The sequence below is a fragment of the Drosophila innubila genome (genome assembly GCF_004354385.1).
Source record: "Drosophila innubila isolate TH190305 chromosome 3L unlocalized genomic scaffold, UK_Dinn_1.0 0_D_3L, whole genome shotgun sequence".
Classification (NCBI taxonomy): Eukaryota; Metazoa; Arthropoda; class Insecta; order Diptera; family Drosophilidae; genus Drosophila; species Drosophila innubila.
The window spans coordinates 1,500,011-1,525,393 of record NW_022995376.1 but is presented as its reverse complement, the minus strand read 5'-3'; the positions used below and the strand labels follow the sequence as shown (position 1 = coordinate 1,525,393).

The following is a 25,383-nucleotide window of genomic DNA, read 5'->3' as shown; positions in this document are numbered from 1 at the left end:
AATCAACAGCTGTTATTTTTTATATGGCAACACTGACACTGTTAGCAGCGCTGTCAGCTGTTGCTGTAAACTGTAGTCATATGTTGTTACCGAATTAAAAAACATGTAAAGACAACTTGGGAATCTGCTGCAGTCTGCAATTTAAGTTACTAAATGTTATTGTAAATTGCATTGGCAGCACCGCACCTAAATTAGGAAATCAGCTGTGCCGTCTCAACACTGACGGCCAAGCTGCCAGCACTGTTTAAAAATTTAAAATTTAAAAATGCAAAAAGCTCAATAAAAAATTAATAATTTGATGAAAATTAAAATTTATAAATTAAAATTAAATATCCGAAATTGAGTAAAAAAATGAAAAATACGGAAAAGTACTTGTTTTTTTTTAAATACAAAAAATCAAACCAGATCGGAAAATTTTGCAGGGTGGCAGCCTTTGCACCGGGTGGCAATCTTGTCAGCTGTCGTCGTTGTAAACTCTTCTCGTAACTAATTTTTGTCAGCCAATAAAACCAATTGTAAAAATGCAAAGACAACTTGCTAATCTGCTGGGAAATGTGACGCGCCAGGTGCGCAACAGTCAGCGTGCATTCTCAGTGACAGCGCAGCGGCGGGAAATCTTCAAGGTGCAGAGTTCCGAGGACTTTGACAAGAAGGTGAAAAAGAGTCAGGAACCCGTTGTGGTGGATTTCTTTGCAACGTAATTAAAACCTACATATAAAACAAAGTCAGTCAACTAACAATGCACTGATTTCCAATATTTAGTTGGTGCAATCCCTGCAAGCTGTTGACTCCACGCATTGAGAGCATTGTGGGCGAACAGCAAGGATTAATCAAGCTGGCCAAAGTGGATATTGATGAGCACAGTGAATTGGCTCTGGATTACGATGTGGGCGCTGTTCCCGTACTCATGATTATGCAGAATGGCAAGGAGGTGCAACGCATGGTGGGATTACAGGATGAGGACAAGATACGTGCCTGGGTTGCTACAGCGGTCAAAAATGCCAAGCAGTAAAAGTTCACCATCTGGTGTATTTATTTAAAAGGTCACGTTACCTTGTTTAATAAATACACCTTGGTCCCCCGTGCCTAAGGCATTAAAAATGGAGCAAAGCTTTAAGTTCAGTTTACTCAAAAATAAATGTTATTACTCGTTGCAAAAACAACTTAAACTATACAATATCTAAAGTCTAAATGGAGTACCAGCCCGGTGTGCCGGGTCGCTTCTTATTGCGTTCCAAAAACTTGCGAAAACCATTCTTAGACTCGTCCATAGACTTTTCCTCCTTCTCCTGCTTTTCCGCCTTGTTGGCAAACAGATCCGGAAACGTAAATGCTTCAGTTTTGGGCTGCAATTAAAAAAAACATTGTTATTCATAGTAAAATATAATAAAAAGGTAACGTATGGATTCACCACAGCAACTACCGTGGTGAATTAAGGATGCGTGGTAGACTGAAGACGTTACCTTGTCAATATTTACAACATGCGCTCAACAGCTGCCAATACTCACCATGGTTACATAAGCCAACTTGACATCATCCTTTTTGGTCACATATCCGTAAACCTGATCACGTTTCGTCTCTCCCAATGCAATACGTGTGCGCACATCCACCACGGGCACCTTGTAAATCTTTTCCAAATAGTTTTTTACATCATGTTTGGTCATTTCCGTGGACACCGCAAACGTAACAACATTTGCCGGCTGATCCTCTGTGGGACGCACCAGTTTCATCCAAAAGTTGGGCAAAAAGACACGCAATTGCGGATTTCCGCGTTGATAGATGGGATACCAGCGGGTGGACATGACGTTGTTTTTAATTTACAAAATAACAAATGAAAACGGCTATTGGACCTATAAAATTAAAAACAGCTGTTTTGCCCAGCGGCCACAGAAAATGTATTAAAAAATACCACACACACAGTGTTGCCAATTCAGATATTTTTCCGCCAAATCTGTTGAACGCAGGAAAAATAGATAAAAGGTGGCTGTATTGCTGTTAAGTTCAAAGCTAAATTTTGTTAGCTATTTTTAAGCACAGCTGTTGCCCCAACTGCGCAACAGAAATGTGCTAAAAAATTCCACGCACGTGTTGAACTCAGCTGATTTGGCAACACTAACAAACACGATTTAAGCATTTCATTTGTGTTTTATTATTGTTGACATGGTGAAGCTGCAGAAAAAGACGACAAAGGCAGCTAAAAAAAAGCCTTTAAGTCGCAAGGAGCAGCGCAAGCTAAAGCAGGAGACAAAGAAGAGCAACAAAAGAATTTATCATGCGGCCAAAACAGATGGAGCACAGCGCGTAGCAGAGGCGGCAGCAGCGGCTGCGGCGACGCTAGCAGCGACAAGCAAAAACAAAAAGAAAAGGAAGAAGGCAAAGAAATTGCCGGTAAATCCAGAGGAAATTCCAAGGGAAGAGCTGTTGGCGGGTGAAGTGGATTCAAATGACGACGAATCTATTGCCTCGGATTTTAGCGATGCTGAAGTCGATGCACGACTTCCAGCTGGAAGTAAAGTAAGAACATTTGAGCCACTAGCTAAGATAACTGGAAAACATGCCGGAATACAGCGAGTGGGTGAAATGGAAGCGCGAAGACGCGAGTTGCGACAGCAAAAGGAATTGCTGAATAAATCACGCAAGCAGCGCAAGAAGCAACTGAAAATCGAAAATGAAGAGGAGGATAAAGAAATTGCCAAATTGGAGAAGAAATTGAAGCTAAACAAAACAAAAGATAAAAATCGTTTGGTGCGTAAAATGTTCAATGATGGTTTGGATTATCTGCTTGACTTTGTGCTGGACGATGACGAAGAGAAGCAAAAGTGGGAGGAGAAGCAGCGTAGAAAAAAGGAACTAAAGGAGCAGCAAGAGAAGGAAGAGGCGGGCATGTGGAGTGAAGAAGAGGATGAACCAATGGACATGCCAGAGGGAGATGGAGAGAGTGAGAGCGATCAAAATGAGAATGAAGAGGCAATGGAACATAGTGAAATGGAGGAGGAGGAAGACGATGAAGACGACAGCGAAAACGAGGAGGAGGCAAAGCCATCAAAATGTAAGTATCGTTTTTCAACACTATTTAAACGAATAAGGAATATCAAGTTAGGATAATAGCGGTTTTAATCCCTGGTACTTTTAAATAATTTTCCACACATTTTTTACAGACAAGGAAGATATATACGGACGTAAACGCGATGCGGAGGGCAATATAGTGACCGAAGATGTTGGTGAGGATGAGGAGGACGAGGATAAGAAAGAGGTCAAAGTGACCGGTCAAAAGTATATACCGCCACATCAGCGTGCTCTGCTGGCAGCTGGACAAGATTCGAATGCCAAGCAATCGGAGCAATTGGCGAGATTGCAAAAACAATGCAAAGGTTTACTCAATCGCCTGTCCGAAGCGAATCTACACAAGATATCCACTAGCATTGAGACGCTCTACATGAAGAACTCCCGATACAATATGAACGAAACGCTGACAAAGCTGCTGCAGGAATCGCTCCTAGGCAGAACCCGCTCCAATGAGCGCTTGGTGCAAGAACATATGGTCTTATTGGCCTATTTACATGCACACATTGGCAGTGAAATTGGTGCACATTTTCTGCAAACATTTGTCGAGCAATTTGATGGTTATTTAAAGGAGTTGAACCAACTTGAAGTGGAGGATAAACGTCTAAATAATCTCATTTTATTACTCTGCTATATGTACATGTTTAAGATCTTTGAGCAGCGTTTATTGCTGGAATTAATTGCACGTCTGGCAAACAGTTTGTGTGAAAAAACTGTCGAATGTCTGTTGCTGATCTTTCAAACGGTTGGATTCCGCTTACGCAAAGATGATCCTTTGGCTTTTAAGCAGATGATGCAAAATGTGCAATCCCAAATTGCTGCAGCACCGCTGGAACTCAAGGAGAACCCTCGCCTGCGTTTTATGGTCGATATACTAAATGCTGTTAAAAACAATAATATTAACAAACTGCCACAATATGATCCGGAACTGGCGGAAACGTTAAGGAAACGCCTCAAAGGCATGTTAAGAAATGAACGTTATGTGGTTACACTAAATATAACATTGGAGGATTTATTGCGTGCCGATAAGCTGGGAAAATGGTGGATTGTTGGCTCTGCCTGGACGGGAAATCTAGCCGAGATGGGACAGGAACAAAAGAAGCAACAACAACAAATCGGACAACAAAAATATTCGGAAAAACTTTTGGAACTCGCCAAGAAACAACATATGAACACCGAAGAAAGGCGAAATATTTTCTGCATCATTATGAGCGCTGCAGATTATGTGGATGCCTTCGAGAAGATACTACACTTGTCCTTAAAGGATCAGCGTACCGTAGCCTATGTGATTATACACTGTGCTCTGAACGAACGTCGATTGAATCCTTACTATGCTCATTTGGCACTCAAATTCTGTCAATATAATCGCAAATTTCAGCTGGCTTTCCAATTTGCCAGCTGGGATCGCATTAATGATATTGAAACCTTGTCCAAAGCTCAGATACGCAACTTGGCTGGGTTTCTACAGCAGTTGATACTCTCGACGGGTCTGCAGTTGTCCGTACTCAAGGTGGTTGACTTTATGCAGCTGCATAAGTTGAGTTTCTATTTTATGCGTGAGATTATGCTCCGTCTACTGCTCTCCGGAGATGAGGGTCAGGTTTATCAGGCCTTTGAGCGTATTGCCAAAAATTCGAAACTTCAGCAGTTTAAACAAAGCATTCGTTTGTTTATGCAGCACTTTATGCTGGAAAAATTGGAGGATCACAAGGAGGAGGAACAACATTTGCTGAAACAGCGCATTGAGTATCTAGATAAGATGTTGGCTTATGTCGATTTGTAAATACACTATCATAAAATGTAAATACAGTTCGTTTTCTTACAAATTTACAAATTATATAGTTTTATTTAAACAAAAATTTAGACAGGCAACACACTAATGACGAATAACTTTCAAAATCATTTAAGAATGATTTTTGTTATTTGGATTAACCTACTGGTGTGGTCAAAACACATTTTTTTTTTATAAAAAGACAGTACTCAATATAAAAAAAAATTGATTAAGGTTTTATTGAAAATTAATAAAAAATGCACAACTGCTGGTCACACTTCTCAGTTTAATTCAAAAAATATTTTCTTATGTTGATTTGTAAATATATAACTCTTTTTTTTATTATTTTGTTTATTTAACACTAAACATTAACAAGAACGCATTTGTTGCTTTTCGTATTCAAAACTATAAAACTAAAAACGCTCAGTCGAAACTCTGCAGCAGATTGCGAGCTCGCTGATATCGCGTTGATTCCACAATTGTTTTGCGATCCGCATCTTCGCTGAGCTGGTCACACTGTTTGTCCAGCTCCTGGATGACATCCTCGGCCAGTTTGGTTAGAATTGCCTTTGCCGCTCCCTTGGAACTTGCCAAATATTCCAGTGCAATTTCCCAAATATCTTCGGATAATTTTTGGTCATCGAAGGCGGTTTGTTGTATTGAAATTTGTCGCAATTTCTCAAATTTCCAATCTTGTCGATTATCGCGCCACTTTTTTAGATACTCCTCATTACGTTTTGCCTCCTTGTCGGCATTTTGATCCTTTTGCGCTTCCAGTCGCTGCAAATGCTTTTGCTTCTTCTTTTGTCGCACCGTTACAACCGCATTGGAGTTCTCGGGCTTTGCTGCCTCTTCCAGTTGCTCTGCTGTGGGCATTTCCTCCCCCTCCCCCACCACTTCGTTCTCTTCTGCTGCTTCCTCTTTGCTGTCATTTGTTTGCTTGCTGCGTTTCTCTTTGATCGCACTGATTTCTTGCTGTTGCCTGCGCTTGGACGCCTTGCCTGCTATTAAAAGCTCATTTAATGCTTGTTACTTATTATTATTTATTTATTTATACCTTTGCGAGCTGTTTGTTCCGCCTTCGTCTCCGTCTGCGTTTCTGATTCTTGCACTGGCTGCTGCTGTTCCACAATTAAACTTTTGTTTGCCACTTCGTCGTCGCTGCTTGCGTGCTTACGTTTTTTGGCTTTACGCTTTTGCTTCTTCGACTCCAACTCTGTCCGTGCCATATTTATTGTTTATTTACTTAGATTTCCAATTAAATTTGAATAGTTTCACTCGTTTCATGTGCTTCTTGTTGTTTATAGGGCCAACATTGCGCGCAGCCAACTTCACATGGTTCAACATTGCGCGCAGCCAGCTTCAAGTGGCTCAACATTGCTCGCAGCCAATTTTACGTGAGTGGAAATTGCGCGCAGCCAACTTCAAGTGAGTCAGAAGCTGCGCATAACTAACACTAATAAAATGCTGAATTGTTTAGCAACAAAATTGTAATCTTATCGACGCCAACCGCGTACACCGTACGCCAGTTGTAGCAAATGAGGTGGCGTGAAACAGTGCAACCACAAAACATAACACAATGCTGCTGCTGGAGCTAAAAATTCTAACGTTAAATATATGGTGTGTGTGGTATATTTCATGGTGAAGTTATAAACAAGGTGGTGTATGCACTTGCCAGTGGTCAGTTACCACCTTGTTAGTATTTCACCTTGATACCTTTTACTCAATTTGGTCACGCGCATAGATCGAAGTTTGTTTACGTTGTCATAATTGAATTATAATGAATTGATCTAATTACAGGGGTATACCATTTGTCTCCAGCGATCGAGCGACACGCGTTGAGGCCATATGCAAGGAGCTGAGCAGCGGACAATATGATATTGTGTCATTGCAGGAAGTCTGGTCCCAGCTGGACAGCGAGCAACTGCAGCAGGGCACATCGAGTGTATTGCCCTATTCCCATTACTTTCACAGCGGTGTCATTGGCGCTGGCTTGCTGGTCTTATCCAGATATCCCATATTAGGTACGCTGTTTCATGCCTGGTCTCTTAATGGTTATTTCCATCGCATTCAGCATGCCGATTGGTTTGGCGGCAAAGGAGTTGGACTCTGTCGCATTCTCGTTGGCGAACATATACTACATCTTTATAATGCGCATCTGCATGCGGAATATGACAATGACAATGATGAGTACAAGACACATCGAGTAATTCAGGCATTTGACACCGCTCAGTTTATTGAGGCAACGCGTGGGAATTCGGTGCTGCAGATTCTCGCCGGTGATCTGAATACACAGCCACAGGATATTACCTACAAGGTGCTGTTGTATACATCCAAAATGAAAGACAGCTGCGGCTCGGATACAATTCGTACCAATGAATGTGGCAGGAATTCATATACATCGCCACGTGCGCTGGAAAAGAATCCTCTAGGCATACGCATTGATCATATATTTGTGCGGGGAGCAGATCATATCAATGCTGAGATTGTGGAGTATACGCTGCCATTTCCAGAGCGTGTGCCTGGTCAGAAATTTAGCTATTCGGATCATGAAGCAGTGCTGGCCAAATTAAGATTGACCAGTTTGTCCAGAACGGCAGAATCTCCAGTTATTGTGGAGCAAGTGGAGTGTAGAATCGCTGAGCAAGTCTCAAGAGAATTGGGAGCTGGAGATGGCAATGCAGAAGAGATTCCAGCCAACATTTGCTTGGATGTGGCCCAACAATTGCCAGCTGCCAGGACAGCAGCTTTAAATGAAGCCTTGTCCTTGTGCGATGCTTCCTTATTGCAATTAAACACGGATCGTTTATTATATTATAGTGCTGCAACAGTTCTATTTGTACTCCTAGTGCTACTTGTGGAATTTACAGCGCCAGTTGGACTTAAAACCATTTATTTGTTACTCAAGTTTATTGTATTTGGCGTCATATTGTTTTGTCTGTTTATGGCTTCCATTTGGAACTATATGGAACGTAATGGTGTGTTGCAGGGCAAAAAATCTATGGAAATAATGCTGCTGCATGCACAAAAGTATGAATATATATATTGATTTAACAATTTTTCTCATCAAACCGGACATTTAAGAAGCTCAAGAAGCATTTAAAGTGTAGCCCAAGTGCTATATTTATTTTATATATATAGTTTTAAATATAAATCGCCTAAATTCTGCCTCAGCTGTAACATTCAATGCAATAAAGTGGTCTCTTTCTCATTTAAGAACAAGATGTTTCAAATATTGATAGCTTTGTCTATCGCTATCGAGTGTATGTCGATTGGCAACAGCAAACAGTGCTGCTAGAATTTAAACAGCTAAAATAATAAATATGTACGCAAAATTCAACAAAAATATTGTGTGGTTTTATTGTTTTTCTTCAATTTTATATTTTTCTTTATATGTATTACTTTTCTTAAATCTGAATATTTTATATATATATATATATTTATAATAGCCAAATTTCCAGCTAAAAGCAATTTGGAAATTTTACTAGCAAACGAACTCTGAAAATAGCCAGATTTAGCTACAAAATAACTAAGTTGGCAACAGTGGCTCTGATGAATATTTATAGCTATTATTATCGTTATCGTACAGCAACAGCTCTCGTTGCAACATAGTGCTTTTTTTGGCAAATAATAAATGAGAATTTGTTTAAAAATAGTTGCAATAGCCATAAACGGTGCCATTTGCTGAACTATTATTGTGAAAATCATATTTGTGCTATTTTTGGCCAGAAGCAACAAACGAAAAAGGACACAACGTGTTGTGCACTTGATTCTGAGTCACGGCCAAACAAAACAAAACAAAAGCCAGACAACAAAGAGTGCGAGAGAGAGAGAGTGAAAGATGAGTAAACTTCCTGGTGCCAACTTGGAATTTGTGCGTGAAGATGATTTCGTGGAGTATTATATATTTCCCAAGCTAACGGATCAGAAAGAACGCAGCGATGAGCAACTGCGTCAAGAGCTGGAGAAAATACGCGAAGATTGCATGGCAATTGTGGAGAAGAAAGTCACAGAACGTTGTTATATTTGGCACAAGGATGAATTTCAGCTGCAGCTGCGCACGGGCAGCGCCGAGGAACGTCTGCTTAACGAAGCAGACGACAAAGAGGATGACGAGGAAGAGGAGCAGCAGGAAGAGCGTAAGTGCTTCTGTATATACAGTGAACTCAAAGTGTACTCGCACACCAATAGTTATGAATGAATGCCTAGCAGTATTTTGAGCGGTAGTTATTTTAAGTAGTTATTTTAACAAAATTTTTATTATTTTTATTATTTTATTTTTTGAACGAATCCCAATTAGAATTTACACAAATAATACAAAGTATACCAAAATCTGGAAACAAATATAAGATTTTTAAAATAAAAATTCGAAATCTGATTTTGACTTGTACTCTAACTTTAAACTGTCATAACTTTGGCAAAACTTAGCCGATTTTCAAGCGAAATGTCATTTTGATCATAGTTTGATCTCTTAATTCATTCTGCATTCAAATATTGTTAATTTAGAAACTTTCATATTTTTTCGATTTTAGCCATGGTTTGATGGCAAGGGTCCCCCCTTTGGAAATTTGAAAATTGAAAATTTTAAATCTCAAGTTTTCACTTCTAATCAACTCCTTATATCGTAATTAGTATAAAACAACACTTGAAACTTGATTCTGGGAACTTTTATTTTTCTGTAAAAAATCAAGAGAAATCGGACAAAAAATTTGACTTGTAAAGTAGCTAAGTGCAAGGTTTAATCAATTTCAAACTATCATAGCTTTGTCAAAACTCAACCGATTTTCAAGCGGGATGTCATTTTGATAATTGTTCGGTCTCTACATTGATTCTGCATATAAATATTATTAACTTACAAAAAAATTTATTTTCGATTTTTTTCCGACAAAATCATGTACTCCCCCCTTTGACTTTTTGAAAAAAATATTTTTTTCCAAATTTTAAAACCTGAGTTTTCACTTTTAAACAACTCCTGGTGGCCAAATTAGTATAAAACGACACTTTAAATTTGATTCTGAGAGGTTTCATTTTTTTTGTAAAAAATCAGGCCAAAGTTGACAAAAAATTTCACTTGTAAAGTTGTCAGACCAGAGTCTTACCAGATTTCAAACTCTCATAACTTTGTCAATTTTGAACCGATTTTCATGGGGTGTGCCATTTTGATCATTATTTGTTCTGAAAATTGATTCTGCATTCAAAAATAATTAACTTAAAAAAAATTTTATTTTCGTATTTGTACCAGATCACTGTATGATTTAAAATCTTGAGTTTAATTAGAGGTGTGCCAATACATTTTTGACGCACAGTAATTATAACATATTTTCTGTATATTTGGGCTAATTTCAGGCGTGCTTCCGCCCCATTTGCACGGAGTGACACATTACGGCGACAACATTGGCGACGAATGGTTCATTGTCTATCTGCTGAGCGAGTTGAGCAAAGCTCGAGAGGATTACATAGTTCGCGTCTGCGATGCCGATGGTGAATTTCTGTTAATTGAGGCCGCCGATGTGTTGCCCGATTGGGCGAGTCCGGAGACGTGTGAACAACGTGTCTATATAGTCAATGGAGGACTTCAATTGATACAGAACTCAATGACGACAGGGCAGAGCAAGTTGCTCCCCATGTCGATGGCTGTGCATCGCATACGTTTAAATCCCACACTCTACCGTTGCTCGCAGGATATACAAAACTGTATAGAGGCGAGATTACGGGAATTTCAGGATGCAGTGCGTCATGCTTCGATACACAGACAAATTGTGGAGTTGCCACAAAATGCGGCACAGCTGCTTAAGCAACGTCCTGGTCTGGTGGCCTCAGCGGTGCGTGCTTTCTGCGAGCGGGACACGTTGGATACGAAGGCGATTAGAAGCATGCGCTACTTTCCGCCGGAATCGCAGAGAATTCGCACAAATGTCGCATTTACACGTTGTCTGTATGCCATGTTGATGCATAGTCAATATATTCCCGAGCGTCGTCTTGGCTGGCAGCTAAAGGATGCGGTGTCGCAGCCGGAGGCCTACAAGGAGCAACTCCTAGGTGTAAAGCTGGCCAGTGGCTTGGAGATACTCGCCAGTCAGGCGAAACAAGCGGAGGAGCTACTCAATGATAAATCTCCCGCCTGGCGTGCTTATCTTCACAGTCTAAAAAGCAAGGATTACTTTGGTAATTATAAAGAACTGTACCTCATAAGAATTTCGAATAGTTTTTAAGAAATTACAAAAAAAGAAAAGAAAAAAACTAAGAAAAGAATTTAGAAAACCAAGATAAGGCAGTAAAAACAGAAATCATAAAATAGGAAATTCAACAAAAAATATTAGATTTAAAAAATTTAAAAAAAAAATTATTATGGATGACAAAAAGAGTTATTGTCAAAATTAGGAATTATGTTACTAGCAGGGAATTAATCCGAAACTTCTAGTGCGTACCGAAACAACTATTTCGGTAAAAGGTTCTGTTTCGGATCCGGTACGTACCGGTACAACAATTAAATTTAAAAAAATTAAATGTTATTAAAAAAATAAATATTAACAGATTTGTACACATGTACGTTAGGACATAGTGAATTTGGTTTTTTTTTATTTTTGAAAACGCTGTATCATCAATGGATGATACGATATATAAGCAATATCTGTAAAAAAAAAATCAGGTCATCCTGGCGCATCGACGATCTATTTTCGGAAATCGGTCAAAAACTCAAAAAATCGTACATAACTGTGAGTTAATCCCAAAGGATGGTTATTAGTTATCCCTGGTAGAAAAACATCGGACTTACAGATTTTTTTAAGATTACCAAAAATGATAAAAATTCGTTATTTTAACGATACAAACCTAATTTAAATTTTAAGGTATTTTTTTTAAAGAAAACAAAATATAAATTCAGAAAACAACATAGAATTTTTTGTTACCGATTCGGTTCTTAACAAATAATTTATTTCGTCTACGGTTCCGGTATTATACCCTGTTTTTAATTCCTTATTACAGTATTCCAGATTTTGGTTTCCCAATTTCAATTTGCGTATTAAATGCTTTTTAGTTCTGTTTTTCCAATTTTTATTACCACATTTTCGTATTGTTAATAATATTTTTCGATATTCGTATAGGAAATCATCTAGAAGGCAGCGCGGAGCAAGTGCGTCTACTGAACCAGGCCAAGGAGTACTTTAAGGCGAATCAGGAACGCTTTCGCACAGCTCCTCGGGTTGGCGCTCAAATCCTCGAGCTGCTGTTGCACACGGCCGAGGAGCAACTTCGTGATGTGGAGAACAATCTGTTGCCCAGTGATGCCGATGATTGGCTCAACATCAGTGCCGAGGATTTGGATGCCATGTTGCAGCAACGTTATGGTCCCCAGAAACTCTATAATCCCAATGGGGATGTTAATGCTGCCGAGTTTACCAAACAGCTGTCGCAATTCCTGGACAGACAGTCCAATTTTGAGGGCATTGAGACGCAGGCGGAAGCGGGCGCCCAACTCGACTCGGATGATGATGATGAACCGGAGGCGGAACCAGAAGCAACGGTGGCAAGTCCTAGTGCTGCCAGCAAGATCAAGAAGAATCCCTCCATGCGCAAAGCGTGTCAGCGAAATTCTCTTATTCAAGCCGACGAACAGGTATGTGTTATCGATAAAATGTCGATAACTGTTATCGATAACATATCGATATGTTGACAGATTCCATAATTAGACAATTGAGGTGGATGATAAAACATCGACAATTGTGATTTATGACAATTAAATTTATCGATAAAATGTAGCTATGTCGATAAATACTATTTGAGATAATTGAGGTGTTTGAACAAACATTGATATGTCGATAAATACTATTTTGAAACAAAGTGGTTGATAAAATGTCTATAAATATCGATATATTGATAATAATTTATCGAGTAAAAAATTATCGAATTTTTTCCAAATCACTTTTTATTAAGTTTAGGGCTAAATGGCGTTCTGAAAATATCGATTATACTTTTCAAAAATCGGAATATTGACATTTATTTTGTATTCCCGATATATATTCACTCCACTAGGAACAGGACAGCACACACGTGCGCAATTTTCTGGACTTTGTGATACCGGAGGACAACTGGGATTCCAACTCCGAGATGAGCGATTACGCTGACGAGGAGGATCTGGAGCGTAATTTTGATGCGCTGTCCAACACTAGTCAGGATAACTATCGTTTGGATCGCAACATCAAGGCGTACATGGAGCAAATGGACAAGGAACTGGCCCAAACAACAGTTGGCAAATCCTTCCACGGGAAGAGCGACAACCCTACACAGCGCAGTGCCACCGATGACGATTTTGATGACATCGAGGACTTTGAACCGATTAACATAAATGTAAACACACTGCGCAACATGATGGACAGCTACAAGTCCCAGATGGGCGGGGCAGGACCCGTCTCCAATCTCTTTAACGCCATGGGCGTGGGCATGTCCGCTGCTACAACAACAACAGCAACAAAAGAGGATAAAACCGATAAGTTATCGGAGTCCGCTGTCTAGAACACAAAAAAAGGAGAAACAGGAACATCATCATCATTTAGCAAATAAGTTTACAGTCATATTATGTCTTTAGCATTCAAATACCAATACCAATAAATCTATGTGTGTGTGTTAGTAATGTAAATCGGTAGTAATATTTTGATATCGAAAATATCGGACATCGATGTTAATTCATTTTATCATCTTCCAGTTTACGGATGTACAATGATTTTTTGAGTGACTGTTAGTGCTTCTGCTTTGATCTTATTTTGAAATATTTAAACTTTTTTTGCTAACAAAATAAATACTATTACGATTATGGTAAGACGATAAATCGAGATAAGCAATAACTGTTTGTCGATATGTGTGATTCAGTAATATTTAATAGGCGCACTATCGATATTTTCAGATGTATCGATTTTTATTTACATCACTAGTTGTTAACATTCAATTACCAATATATATGTATAGCTATGCGTGTGTGTGTGTTTAGGCAAATGGTACACTTGGAAACATGCAAATTCGTTAATCTCTAGAGGCGGGCACAAAGTTGCCATAATCGCGCCTCACATTCATGGGGGATCCCCGCTGCTGTTGCGGCTGCTCTTGACGTGGCCGGCGCTCATAGGGACGCTCTCCTCCAGCTGCAGCGCCATGTTCCCGGCGTGGATATTCCTCATGTCTATGACGACGATTATCTGTAAATGCGAGTTTCGATTACACATGTTAATTACATATGTTATTTACAAATGTTAATTTGATGCCACCTCTGAAGCGATCGGGTTGATAGCCTCCGCCGCCTCCACGTCTTCCCCAGCCACGATCACCGCCTCCTCTGCGCTGTCCGCCATTATAACGGTTATTATAGGGACTTGCTCCACCTCTACCACCACCGCTTCCTCCTCCACCCCCTCCACCGCCACCGCTCATCCAGTTATCCACCAGTGGTGGCTCCGGCACGGGTTTAGCACAGTGCGCCATAAATTCCGCATCGTCTGTGCTGTAGCGTAAGGCAAACTCGGACTCGCATTCGTCCAGAAAATTAACATCCTTATCTGGCATTCGATTAATTTTTCTGTTCGGATCAACCATTTTGCAATTTGTTTATTTTTGCTTATAAACTGGTATGCTGTTTGCGCTTGCCAGGCAAAATGTGCAAAGCGATAACTGGCAGTGTTGCAGGGTTTATTTTAGCGAATGCTAGTGAATGCTATTAACTTCTTATAAATTATTTTTTTAATAAATGATTGAACTCTCGAAAGAAACACATTACGATCTCACAGTCAGCTGTTGATATGTTTGCAGAGCGTAAACATTACGGGAATACCCTTAACATAATGTTATCTTACAGTCAGCTGTTGTTTATATGTTTGCAGAGCGTAAACATTTTATAACATAATGTTATCTTACAGTCAGCTGTTGTTAAAATGTTTGCACTGCAAATATATGAGTGTCGCCAATTTAGCCTTTTATTGCCTTATATTAGCAAAATATTTTATGTTGCATCTTATTTACAAAAAAAAAAAATAAATAAATAAAATTACAAAAAATGTATTTCCATTTTTATCTGATCAGTGCGTTCTGATTTGGTGGCAAGCAGCTGGCATCACTGTTGTAAATACCTATAACAGAATGTTATTTAACATATCGCTGTTGATGTTAACACTGTTAACTTAACAGTGGTATGTAATTTATCGATATTTTACAATATCAGTATTTCCAAGTGCAATGCGGTAGTGTTTTAAGTAAAATGCAATTAAATTAGGGCAATTTGTAAATATATATGCAACAATAAAACAAACGCTGGACATGCCACTGCCGCGCAGCCATAGAACGACAAAAGCCACAAGCAGCAACAACAACAAAAAACGTGTGCATTCTTGGAGACGCTGCTGATGGAGCAACAACAACCACAACAACAATCCTCATTATCCATGCGCTGGCTGCGACGCTACCGTTCCTACTTTATAATACTCTTGTTTATAATTGCCATACAGCTGTTTCTGGCCTACAAATCGCTGGACATTGATTTGGCGGGCGCACTCCGCACTCAACGTGATGTCCACGAACCGGAACCGGAGCTGGCAGCGGAGTCGGCAACGGAACTGGATGCAGTGCAGCCGACTAAAACTGCAGCAGCCTTAACGGCCAAACAACTGGGCTTCCAGCCCGAATGTGATTTCCATGCCAAGGAAGCAATATCGGCACTACAACGTGCCAAGACGAAAGACTGCCGTCAACATATCGCTAAGATTGCCTGTGCCATCCAAGCTGGACGCTTCTATGCCACCAAACTGCACAGTAGCTGCCCAGCCGGCAATCATACGGCCAATGTGGCCCTGGGTTGCTATCGGGATGAGAAGGATTCACGCCTGCTCGCCGGTTATTTCACCAGCTTCAAAACGTCCAATTCACCGGTTGGTTGCATTGAACTCTGCCTGCAATCGGGTTATCCCTATGCGGGTGTTCAGTATGCCCGTGAGTGCTTTTGCGGCTTCGATGCTCCTCCCAGCTCCGCCAAGCTGCCCGATTCCAGCTGCAACATGAAGTGTCTCGGGAATGCCAAGGAAATCTGTGGTGGATTCTATGCCATGAATGTCTATGAAACGGGCATTGCCAGTAAGTAGAATGGTGTGCATTTATGTCGATAAATCTGGTATTCAGAAGATTTTGAGTTATCGATAAATTATCGATTTATCGATATCTATTTGTAAAAAATAATCTGTCAATAATATATTCCGGAACTCAAGTTGAATATTAGTGACATTGTTATGTTGAGAACAAATGGAGTTATCGATAAATTATCGATATATACTTCTGTAGATCAATATTTTTGTCAAAAATATATATTCGCGAACTCGGTTTTTTTTATAAGTAACATGTTGTTGAGAAGAAATTAAGTTTTCGATAAATTTTAGAATTTTATTTGTCGATAAATATTTGTAGTTAACAAAATTTGGATATATGTCAAATGGTATGTTGTGCAGAAATTGAGGTATCGAAAAGCTATCGAGATAGTATCGATATATTTATAGTTTTTATACACATATATATTTGTAGATAAATATTTCTGTCAAAAAACTCTGGAAATTGAATAGTATTAACATGTTTTTTGAGAAGAAATTAAGCAATCGATAAATTATCGATATATATTTTTATAGATCACAGAAATTGAGCTATCGATAAATTATCGATATATCGATGAATATTTATATAGATATATATAGAAAGATATTTATCTTTGCCGGAAATATATTTTTTTTTATTAAAAAAATTCAATTTTGGCTAATAATAAGTCAACACTTCTGTAAATAATTTAATTTGATAAAAAATATACTTTAAAAAAATATATCTGATTAAAATACTATACTGTCAATTGCATTTCCTAATCGACTAGAAACGCATGAAATTTTAAAATTCGATACTAACGATAGTAACGAAAAGAATGGATTATAATTTAGATTTTGCAATGTAGAGAATCAGTTGATTAGCTTGATTAATTGATGCATATATAATGTGATATATTCCATAGAATTCACCGCCCAACTGGCAGCTAGTAGTCCAGCCCCTGGAGAACAACAACATCAACAACAACAGCAGCAGCAACAACAACAAGTTCGGATTGCATTTCTGCTGACGTTAAATGGACGAGCATTGAGACAAGTTCATCGACTGCTCCGAGCACTTTATGCCCCACAACATGTCTACTACATTCACGTGGATGCGGTGAGTAAACCGGGAAGGGGAGGGTATAGGAGGGAGGGAGAATAGCAGGGTGTAGAGTCTATACTATAGACACTCTGCCGGATTTGTTAATTAAAGCGCGTTTCATCATTTGTGCTAATTAAACTGTCAGACAATTTACAAAGATTGCATAACAGAACAAGAATTTTAAACTTACATTTTTAATAATAGTTATCAAATTGAAGCAAGCATTTTAGGAAAAATTATTTTTTTAATAGTAATTTATTTATAGATATAGATATTGGTTTCTTGAGGTTTGTGAAAAGATTTTACAAAATTACAAAGATACAAGTAGAATAACATAGTATTAAATCAAATCGTAAATTATTAAAATTGATCTTTTAATTTAACCAGTATATACTCCCTCCCAAATTTAAGACAAATTTGTTAACAAATTGATTTCCATATGGATTTCCGTATTCATTTTCATAATCAATATCCATAATCAAAATTCGGAGGGCTCGGATATCGTCCATCCAAATCCAAACGAACTCCCAATTCGAATCCCGGAGCCGAATTGGGATATCCCTAATAATTAAGTTAAACTTTTAATTTAATATTCAAGCGCATTAGATAGACAAACTTACTTTAATTCCCATCACTGCAAGAATTGCGATTTGAAGTCCAATTAAAATGATTTTCATTTTGTTTAACTTGGTTAACCAATTTAACGATCTGAAAAAAACCTGAAAAAACATCTGATGTCTTCCTCAGTGTAGCATCACCTTATATACCCAATCCTTAGTGGAACTTTCATAATATAATTATTAGTGGGAAATTCCCTGTAAACATATCAAAATTTGTCGTCAACTCGCATTTGACCTGTGTCGGAAATTTGCTAATTTAAAACTATTAGTTTATGTTGTGAGTTAATATTTTGTTGGTAGTCCAATTTTTTGATAGCGATTGCAAATTCTTGCTTAATTGCAGAATTCCTCGAGCTAAGTGATTGTGATTTAATAATGGATTGTGCTTTAATCGCACAGACATAAGCAAAAGTGTATACTGAAAATGATTGAGTTTGAAATTTCGGTAATTTGGAAATTCCCAACTATCAGTTTATGTTTAAAAGCTATATATTTATACCCTGAAAAAAAGGTATAATGTGTTTGGCAGAATGTATGTAACAGGCAGAAGTGAGCGTGGCAGACCCCCACAGTATATATATGCTTGATCAGGATCAACAGCCGAGTCGATTGAGCCATTTGTCTTTTTGAACGCGTCGATCTCAGAAACCATAAGAGCTAGAGACTTTAAACTTGGTATAAAGGTTCCCAGATACCATAGGCAGATCAATTTTGTTTTTATTTTTGAATCGAGCCACTATATCATATAGCTGCCATAGGAACAATACATCAAAAATGAAGTTTTAGTATGAAAATTTTTTTTTTGTTGAGATATCAGAACCAAACTGATAGAATATGCATCTGGGCTGATATTATACATCCTGACCAAGTTTGGTTAAAATCGGTTCACTATATCATATGGCTGCCATAGGAACGTTACATCGAAAATGAAGTTTTAGTATGAAAAAGTTTTTTGTTTTTTGAGATATCTTAACCAAACTGATAGAATATGCATTTAACATGGTCTTGTCCATCCTGACTAAAGCTCGTTCAAATCGGTCGACTATATCATATAGCTGTCATAGGACCGACCGGTCAAAAATCAACTTTTAGTATGAAATAGGTTATTTGTTTTTTGAGATATCTTTATCAAACTGATAGAATATGCATTTAACTTGGTTTTGTACATTCCAACCAAATTTGCTTTAATTCGGTTTTATATATCATATAGCTACCATGGGAATAATCGGTCGAAAATCAACTTTTAGTGCAGAGTCCACTTGTTTTAACCTATAGAAACAATCGATCGATTTTCTAAGAAATAAGTTAATTTTTTAGGATGAAATATACATATTTTAAAAATTAAATATCTTTATCTTTATTTTATCATTGCTACAGCGTCAGGATTATCTGTATCGCCAACTGTTGGAGCTGGAACCCAAGTTTCGTAATATTCGGCTGGCTCGGAAGCGTTTCTCAACCATTTGGGGCGGTGCCTCCCTGCTGACAATGCTCCTGCAAAGCATGCAGGATCTATTAGAGTCCAGCTGGCAATGGGATTTCGTGATCAATCTGAGTGAAAGTGATTTTCCGGTGAAAACACTTGATAAACTGGTGGATTTTCTAAGTGCAAATCGTGGACGCAACTTTGTGAAGGGACATGGCAGAGAAACACAGCGTTTTATACAGAAACAGGGATTGGACAAGACATTCGTGGAGTGTGATACGCACATGTGGCGAATTGGAGATCGCAAATTACCTGCGGGAATACAGGTGGATGGTGGCAGCGATTGGGTGGCACTTTCCCGTCCCTTTGTGGACTATGTAACGCATCCCGCTAAGGATGATAAATTGCTGCAGGAACTGTTGTTACTCTTTCGACATACGTTGCTGCCCGCCGAATCCTTTTTCCACACTGTGCTGAGGAATACGGCGCATTGTCACAGCTATGTGGACAATAATCTGCATGTGACCAACTGGAAGAGAAAACTGGGCTGCAAGTGTCAGTACAAGCATGTGGTGGACTGGTGTGGCTGCAGTCCCAATGACTTTAAGCCCGAGGATTGGGCACGTCTTCAGGCTACGGAGACGAAATCCTTATACTTTGCCCGCAAATTTGAGCCGATTATTAATCAGGCTGTGCTGTTGCAGCTGGAGGAATGGCTGTATGGTCCATATACTAGCGAATATGCCAATCTGCATGGCTACTGGCAATCGCTGTATCATCACGAGGATCTGCATGGAGCTGGCGATGATTTGGCACGCACTGTGGGCGATAGTCTCATGCGACTTGCCGCCCAGCAAAGGAAACTACAAGCGCTAGAATTGCTGGAATTAACGCATTATCTGCATCGGGATCAGTACAAGGGATTCCTGGTGCGCTTCAGTGTCCAGCGTAGCAATGACTCCAAGCAGCTGCAGCTGGAGACACGAGTGCGTCCCGTGCAGCATGGCAAGCTGGCGAGGAATGCTCGATTCAGCAAGCGACTGCGCAACTTTGAGGTCTCCACGGACTTTGATCAGAAGGAGCAAGTGGCTCGCAACTTTGCCAAGCTGCTGGGACCCAGAAGTGAGCTGCTGCTCAGCTACACATACCAGGGAGTTGCAGGTCAGTGTTGCCAGAACTTAAAGCTGTGAAATAGCCAATTAAAAAAAAAAACAAAAAAGACTAGAAATTAAAAAAAAAGGGTATTTATTTTTAAAGTTCAGTTTTGAGAATAGTTTAAAACACTAAAATAGCTTATTCGATCATAAGAGGTATGTAGAAATAGTAAGCATGTAAGTAAAAACATTTTTAAAAAGATTTTAAACTCTTTAAATTCATTAGGCAAGGAGTACCAAGAATTTTTTGAATCATTGAAATATTTACGAAAAATCATTGAAATTTTTAAAATTTAAAAAAAGAGTATTTATTTTTAAAGTTTAAAGGTCAGTTTTGAGAATAGTTTAAAACACTAAAATAGCTTATTCGATCATAGGAGGTATATAGAAATAGTTAGCATATAAGTAAAAACATTTTTAAAAAGATTTAAAACTCTTTTTGAATTCATTAGTTAAGGAGTACCAAGAATTTTTTTAAATGTTGAAGTATTTACGAAAAATCATTGAAATCTTTTCAGATATTTGTTTTTTCATTGGCTATATTTAAGATTCTATTTGAATTTACATAAATTACTTAAAGTCCGGCCTAGATAAATATAGATTTTTTCATTACAGTCAAAAATATCAAGAAAAAATAATATTATTTTTTTTATAAAAAAATTATGTATATTAATTTGTATTTTAAATATTCATTTAGGATCTGCAGATGATGTTGGTCACTCGTACAACCTGACGCTGCTGTGGCTGGATCCCCTGGGACGCCTGCAGGATTTCAATGAGCTGCATGTGGAGGAATCGCGCATCGATGTCATCAATCACTCCAAGACGCTGCTGAAGCAACCGCTCACACCGGGCATCTGGACAGCCAAGCTAATTGGACGCACCTCCATCTATGCACAGCTCAAGTTTCTGGTCACACCCCTGTCCTATGCCAATGGTACGCCACTGGCAACAGTTGCCGCGGCTCAGAGCCAGAATGGAGGACTCGGTCTGTCGCTGCCGGATGAGTTTGAGCTGCCCGTGGAATGGCAACAGCATCTGCACAATGATGACGATGTCTTTGCGTTGCGTCAAGAGGCTTTGGCCAATTCCCAGCTTGTTGGTCAACAATTAAATAGCCACATTGATCAATTGGTGGGCAAGTTCTTTCAGTTGCGTGAAACGTGCATTGTGAATGAACCCGCTGTGCTTCCCGAGCTGCCGCTCTGCCAGGATACCAATTGGAGTTCACTGGCCCTCGATCCCAAGAGCGATATTGAGGCACTGATCAAACGCCGATAATAATAATGGGGAATCCCCTCGAGTTGTTATAGCCATTTTAATGAAAACGCTACCATTGATACCCCAATTTTGTTATTAATTTTGTTGTGTAAATAACATGTCCTCCTCTCTGTCTATGTATTGTATGTGTGTCTGCGTGTTTTAACCAACTTTATATATATATATAGTACCATATGTGTCACAATTCACATAGATTTTTAGCCAAGAATATTATGCTCAACGCACTGTGAATGCCCTTGCCTATCTTTTCAAAAATTATTTTCAATTCTGTTTCCATTACAAAGTTTATGTACATTTTTTCTAGTTTTTAATAGCAGATAGTTATAAGTTAAAAAAAATAATTTCACAAAAAAAAAAATGAGCTGGTTGAATAGAAAATTCTGATTTCAATATAAAAACTAATTTCATAAATATTTAAATTTATTTATTATTTCATAACTTTTTTATTAAAATCAAAATATATGTTATTTATTAATTTGTTGTTGAAAATTAACAAATAATTTATTTTTGTATAATTTTATAATTTATATTTAAAAATGTTTGTCCTTTACGCTCTTTCAATCCTTTTTTTTTTTTTTGTTTATTTAGAAATGTACATTTAATGCCCGTACTTCTTACAATAAAAGTACAATTTCAATAACCACAAAACTAGAGAAAAATGTACATAAACTTTATAGTAGTAAAGAAAAACCATTATTTAAAGAATAAATCAAATCTGTAAATATTCAAAAATTACCTGACAATAGCTAGAAAAGTTTAAAATTTAGCACAAATAGTTCCATTAACTATCTCTACACTTTAACTTCAAGTCAATTAGCTATGACAGGGCATTCAAAACAATTTTTTCTCCATATCTACTTGTTAAACTTAAACTTGATCTAAATCTCAAAACTCAAATTTAATGCAATTTTGCAATGCAATATTATTCTCTTCTAGATTGTTGTGATATATGTAAATGTGGTAATGAGATTTGGTGTGAAAGAGTATCAGGAGTGTCTGTGTGAATTTTTACGAGTATTACAAACAAATTGTTTAGTGTTTAAGTATTGTAAAACTATGCGATGCAATTGTAACACTGGACATATACTTATCGTATGTATCTATAGCATTTTAGTAAAAACAATTTCAACAATTCAACTAATAGAACACGTTTTTTTAAGATTCATTCTCTATTTTCATTATTGGGCCGGAATTTGAAAATTCAATTGAGCTCGCTTACAGGTAACATTATTGTTATTTGTGTTATTTTTGTATTGTATGTTTAGACCTATGTAAATATTTAAAGCCAAGGCCATTTGTACTGCCGTTTACTGTGCGAGCACTTATTTTTAGATCAACAGATCCTCATCGGGATCCTCATCATCGAAATCATCATCTGCATCGGGTGTATATATAATGTTGCCCTCTGCTGTATCGCTGGTGCTGTTGGATAACAGAAAAACAATTCAAGTGAGTATAAAAAAATACAACATTTACAATAATTATGAAATTTGAACAGGCATAAAAAAAGCTGAGGGGGAAATAATTAAAAGAATTCGAAATCTGCTAGAAATGTAATAAATAATACAAAGAATTCCAAAACCAGGAGTGAAAAATAAGAAACACAGGATATGCAAAAACTAACAATATTAGGAAAACAAAATTCCAAAATTTAAGAGAATCCGAAATAAGCTTAAAAAAAAATTGAAATAAGCTTAAAAAATCTATTGAAAAGGATTCACATTATAAAATACAAATAAACATAATTATTTCAAAGGAGAATTCAACAGAATTTGGAAAAATCCAAGCTACTTTTTTCTAACATTAAAGAAGCAGCAATTTTTCTATTTTTGTGTACAGATTTGTTTTTTTTTTTGTTTGAATTTCCTAGTTTCTGCTGTCGGCAAAAATTCAAGATACTTTATCCTAAAATAAGTAGATCACATTTTTCCTAATTTTTGCTCGGTATATTTTTTTTATTTAAGTATTTTAGTTTCTGCTTTCAGAAAAATTCAAGATAGTTTGTCCTAATATAAGCAAATTGGATTTTTATAAATATTGTGTTTGGAATATTTGTCTTATTTGAATTTCCTAGTTTCTGCTGACGGCAAATTCCAAGATTCTTTGTACTAAATTTAATATAAAAGATTTTTTTCTTTGTGTTCGGAATATTTCTATAATTGTAGTTTTCTAATTTCTGCATTCGCCAAAATTCAAGATACTTTGTCCTTTATTAGATTTTTTCTAATATTGTGCTTGGAATACTTTTCTTATTTGCAATTTTAAGGTTCTACATCCCTTGTCCCAATCTTATCTGGGTTTTTTAAATATTATACTAAGTTTTAATGATTCTTTAACTTACCGCTCGTATGGCAAAGTGAGTGCATTGCGTGCCACGACTTCATCCTCGTCCAGTTCGATTTTAAAGGTGCCGCCAGCGCCAGGATCGGCAGCCTGGACGGCATCCTCTTGCTTGACAGCTGTTGGTTTCCCCTCCAGAGACTCCGAGAGAGGTGTAACCTTGAACTCCGTCTTGGAGACTTGACACGAGTAGCGTTTGTTGCTGACAGCGCCGCCGGGCTTGCGGGATAACAGGGACAATGTGGTGTCTGTCTCCAGACGGAGAACCAACTCCGCTAGATACTCGCAGCCGGCAAGTATATACTCCGCGTCCACATGGGGCAGGAGGTGAGGGGAGGCCCAGAGGAAGACGCGACTCACTTGCTCGCTGCGACGCAGCTTGTTGATAAAGTCAAAGATGTGGGCGGGGCAATGATAACACAACAAATCGGCGAGTGTTGGCAATATGACATTGCAAGCTGTATTTGTTGTGGTTTTTGTTGGTTCAGCTGGGTTGTTGTTGTTGTTGTTCAGCAGTGTCTCAATGTTGTCCACGTGCTTGAGTTGCGTGCCAATTGGCAGCACCTTCACCTTTTCAGCCCCCTTGCCCTGCTCTTGCAGCAAGCTGTCAATGAACTTTGTTGCGATTCTCTCGCGATTCAGTTGATCTGCAACATAAACATGTATATTTATCATACTTTCAATATATTTATTAACTATATACACTCACCAATTATTAGCACGACCTTCTGATTGGTCACAATCAAATTGGAAAGCATGTTGCATTTAATTTTGCACTAAATAAGAAATTCAACTGCAATTTCTTGTTGTTCTTATCCGTCTGTTTTTAGCGATGCACGTTTAGCCGCAGCTGAGCTATCGATATTTTGTAATCTACCATTTCTTTATGCGTTATATAAATATCGCACATCTGAATCAGTGGTGGCAGCTTTGTGGAAAAAAGCTACATCAAGCCAGAATATGACCGTTAAAGACAGATTTGAAAAAATTAAAATAAAGAAAATTTGAGAAGATATAAAAAACTAATTACTTTACTAAAACCCTCTTTGTGGTGTCTTAACGTAATCTGGCTCACCATGATTTACCAATTTAAAAATTTTGTTCTTACTGCAAACTTACGAGTATTCTTGCTAGAGTAAAATAAGGGAACAGCAGCAAAGCATCTAAAAAACGACAGAAAAAATTCCCGCCGGCTGCAATTGCACTTTCAATTTGACCATAAAAAAGCTGCCCTGACAACACTGTAATTATGCGTCACAGCTGAGCTATCGATATTTTGCTGCTAAGCGATACTTAAATATCGCTCAGCTGACATTTGATATAGCCGCATTTTCCAATTGAGTAAACAATAACAACAGTAAATTAAACATGGGCAGGTAGATCGATTACAAATCCGATTAAGGGAAAGTGTAACCTTGAACTAGTCCTCTTCTTCCTCTTGAAGTGTTGCTGATAACCGGTCAATGACACGCACACTGTTTACTATAGGATCTTAAATTGTTTACTTATGATGTTGACGCCGCGATA

The 25,383-nt window shown here is 38.0% G+C and overlaps 9 protein-coding genes across 11 annotated transcripts; 5 read left to right on the top strand and 4 right to left on the bottom strand.

Annotated features, from left to right (window-relative positions):
- The first annotated feature begins 435 nt into the window (after positions 1-435).
- Positions 436-1,169, top strand: LOC117787912 (thioredoxin, mitochondrial). The gene is made up of 2 exons (XM_034626542.1): positions 436-697; positions 763-1,169. Exons 1-2 carry the CDS (start codon positions 522-524, stop codon positions 1,010-1,012), a joined length of 426 nt encoding a protein of 141 aa, XP_034482433.1. The 5' UTR covers positions 436-521; the 3' UTR covers positions 1,013-1,169.
- On the bottom strand, positions 1,119-1,872 carry LOC117787911 (39S ribosomal protein L23, mitochondrial). Its single transcript, XM_034626541.1, has 2 exons — positions 1,509-1,872; positions 1,119-1,346 (listed from the first exon to the last, which is right to left on the bottom strand). Exons 1-2 carry the CDS (start codon positions 1,800-1,802, stop codon positions 1,188-1,190), a joined length of 453 nt encoding a protein of 150 aa, XP_034482432.1. The 5' UTR covers positions 1,803-1,872; the 3' UTR covers positions 1,119-1,187.
- Positions 1,873-2,160: 288 nt separating this feature from the next.
- Positions 2,161-4,894, top strand: LOC117787709 (nucleolar MIF4G domain-containing protein 1 homolog). The gene is made up of 2 exons (XM_034626303.1): positions 2,161-3,049; positions 3,159-4,894. The coding sequence occupies exons 1-2, from the start codon at positions 2,161-2,163 to the stop codon at positions 4,844-4,846; spliced, it is 2,577 nt and encodes an 858-aa protein (XP_034482194.1). The 3' UTR covers positions 4,847-4,894.
- Positions 4,895-5,140: 246 nt separating this feature from the next.
- On the bottom strand, positions 5,141-6,175 carry LOC117787670 (uncharacterized protein C7orf50 homolog). 2 transcript variants are annotated; one of them, XM_034626249.1, is made up of 2 exons: positions 5,892-6,175; positions 5,141-5,838 (listed from the first exon to the last, which is right to left on the bottom strand). In XM_034626249.1, exons 1-2 carry the CDS (start codon positions 6,061-6,063, stop codon positions 5,258-5,260), a joined length of 753 nt encoding a protein of 250 aa, XP_034482140.1. In that variant the 5' UTR covers positions 6,064-6,175; the 3' UTR covers positions 5,141-5,257. The 2 variants fall into 2 exon arrangements, with proteins under 2 accessions (XP_034482140.1, XP_034482142.1); XM_034626251.1 differs by having other exon boundaries at positions 5,141-5,835; positions 5,892-6,172.
- Positions 6,176-6,251: 76 nt separating this feature from the next.
- LOC117787669 (putative neutral sphingomyelinase) lies at positions 6,252-8,050 on the top strand. The gene is made up of 2 exons (XM_034626248.1): positions 6,252-6,454; positions 6,635-8,050. The coding sequence occupies exons 1-2, from the start codon at positions 6,414-6,416 to the stop codon at positions 7,881-7,883; spliced, it is 1,290 nt and encodes a 429-aa protein (XP_034482139.1). The 5' UTR covers positions 6,252-6,413; the 3' UTR covers positions 7,884-8,050.
- A 375-nt stretch (positions 8,051-8,425) lies between these two features.
- Positions 8,426-13,469, top strand: LOC117788153 (protein ecdysoneless). Its single transcript, XM_034626822.1, has 4 exons — positions 8,426-8,973; positions 10,181-10,999; positions 11,938-12,449; positions 12,866-13,469. Exons 1-4 carry the CDS (start codon positions 8,676-8,678, stop codon positions 13,343-13,345), a joined length of 2,109 nt encoding a protein of 702 aa, XP_034482713.1. The 5' UTR covers positions 8,426-8,675; the 3' UTR covers positions 13,346-13,469.
- A 235-nt stretch (positions 13,470-13,704) lies between these two features.
- Positions 13,705-14,594, bottom strand: LOC117787320 (translation initiation factor IF-2). Its single transcript, XM_034625812.1, has 2 exons — positions 14,092-14,594; positions 13,705-14,022 (listed from the first exon to the last, which is right to left on the bottom strand). Exons 1-2 carry the CDS (start codon positions 14,414-14,416, stop codon positions 13,850-13,852), a joined length of 498 nt encoding a protein of 165 aa, XP_034481703.1. The 5' UTR covers positions 14,417-14,594; the 3' UTR covers positions 13,705-13,849.
- Positions 14,595-15,039: 445 nt separating this feature from the next.
- LOC117788563 (xylosyltransferase oxt) lies at positions 15,040-21,639 on the top strand. 2 transcript variants are annotated; one of them, XM_034627349.1, is made up of 4 exons: positions 15,040-15,943; positions 16,857-17,050; positions 19,033-20,242; positions 20,942-21,639. In XM_034627349.1, exons 1-4 carry the CDS (start codon positions 15,220-15,222, stop codon positions 21,514-21,516), a joined length of 2,703 nt encoding a protein of 900 aa, XP_034483240.1. In that variant the 5' UTR covers positions 15,040-15,219; the 3' UTR covers positions 21,517-21,639. The 2 variants fall into 2 exon arrangements, with proteins under 2 accessions (XP_034483240.1, XP_034483239.1); XM_034627348.1 differs by having other exon boundaries at positions 20,933-21,639.
- A 693-nt stretch (positions 21,640-22,332) lies between these two features.
- Positions 22,333-24,715, bottom strand: LOC117787398 (elongator complex protein 5). Its single transcript, XM_034625910.1, has 3 exons — positions 24,566-24,715; positions 23,858-24,503; positions 22,333-22,938 (listed from the first exon to the last, which is right to left on the bottom strand). Exons 1-3 carry the CDS (start codon positions 24,612-24,614, stop codon positions 22,845-22,847), a joined length of 789 nt encoding a protein of 262 aa, XP_034481801.1. The 5' UTR covers positions 24,615-24,715; the 3' UTR covers positions 22,333-22,844.
- Positions 24,716-25,383: the final 668 nt, after the last annotated feature.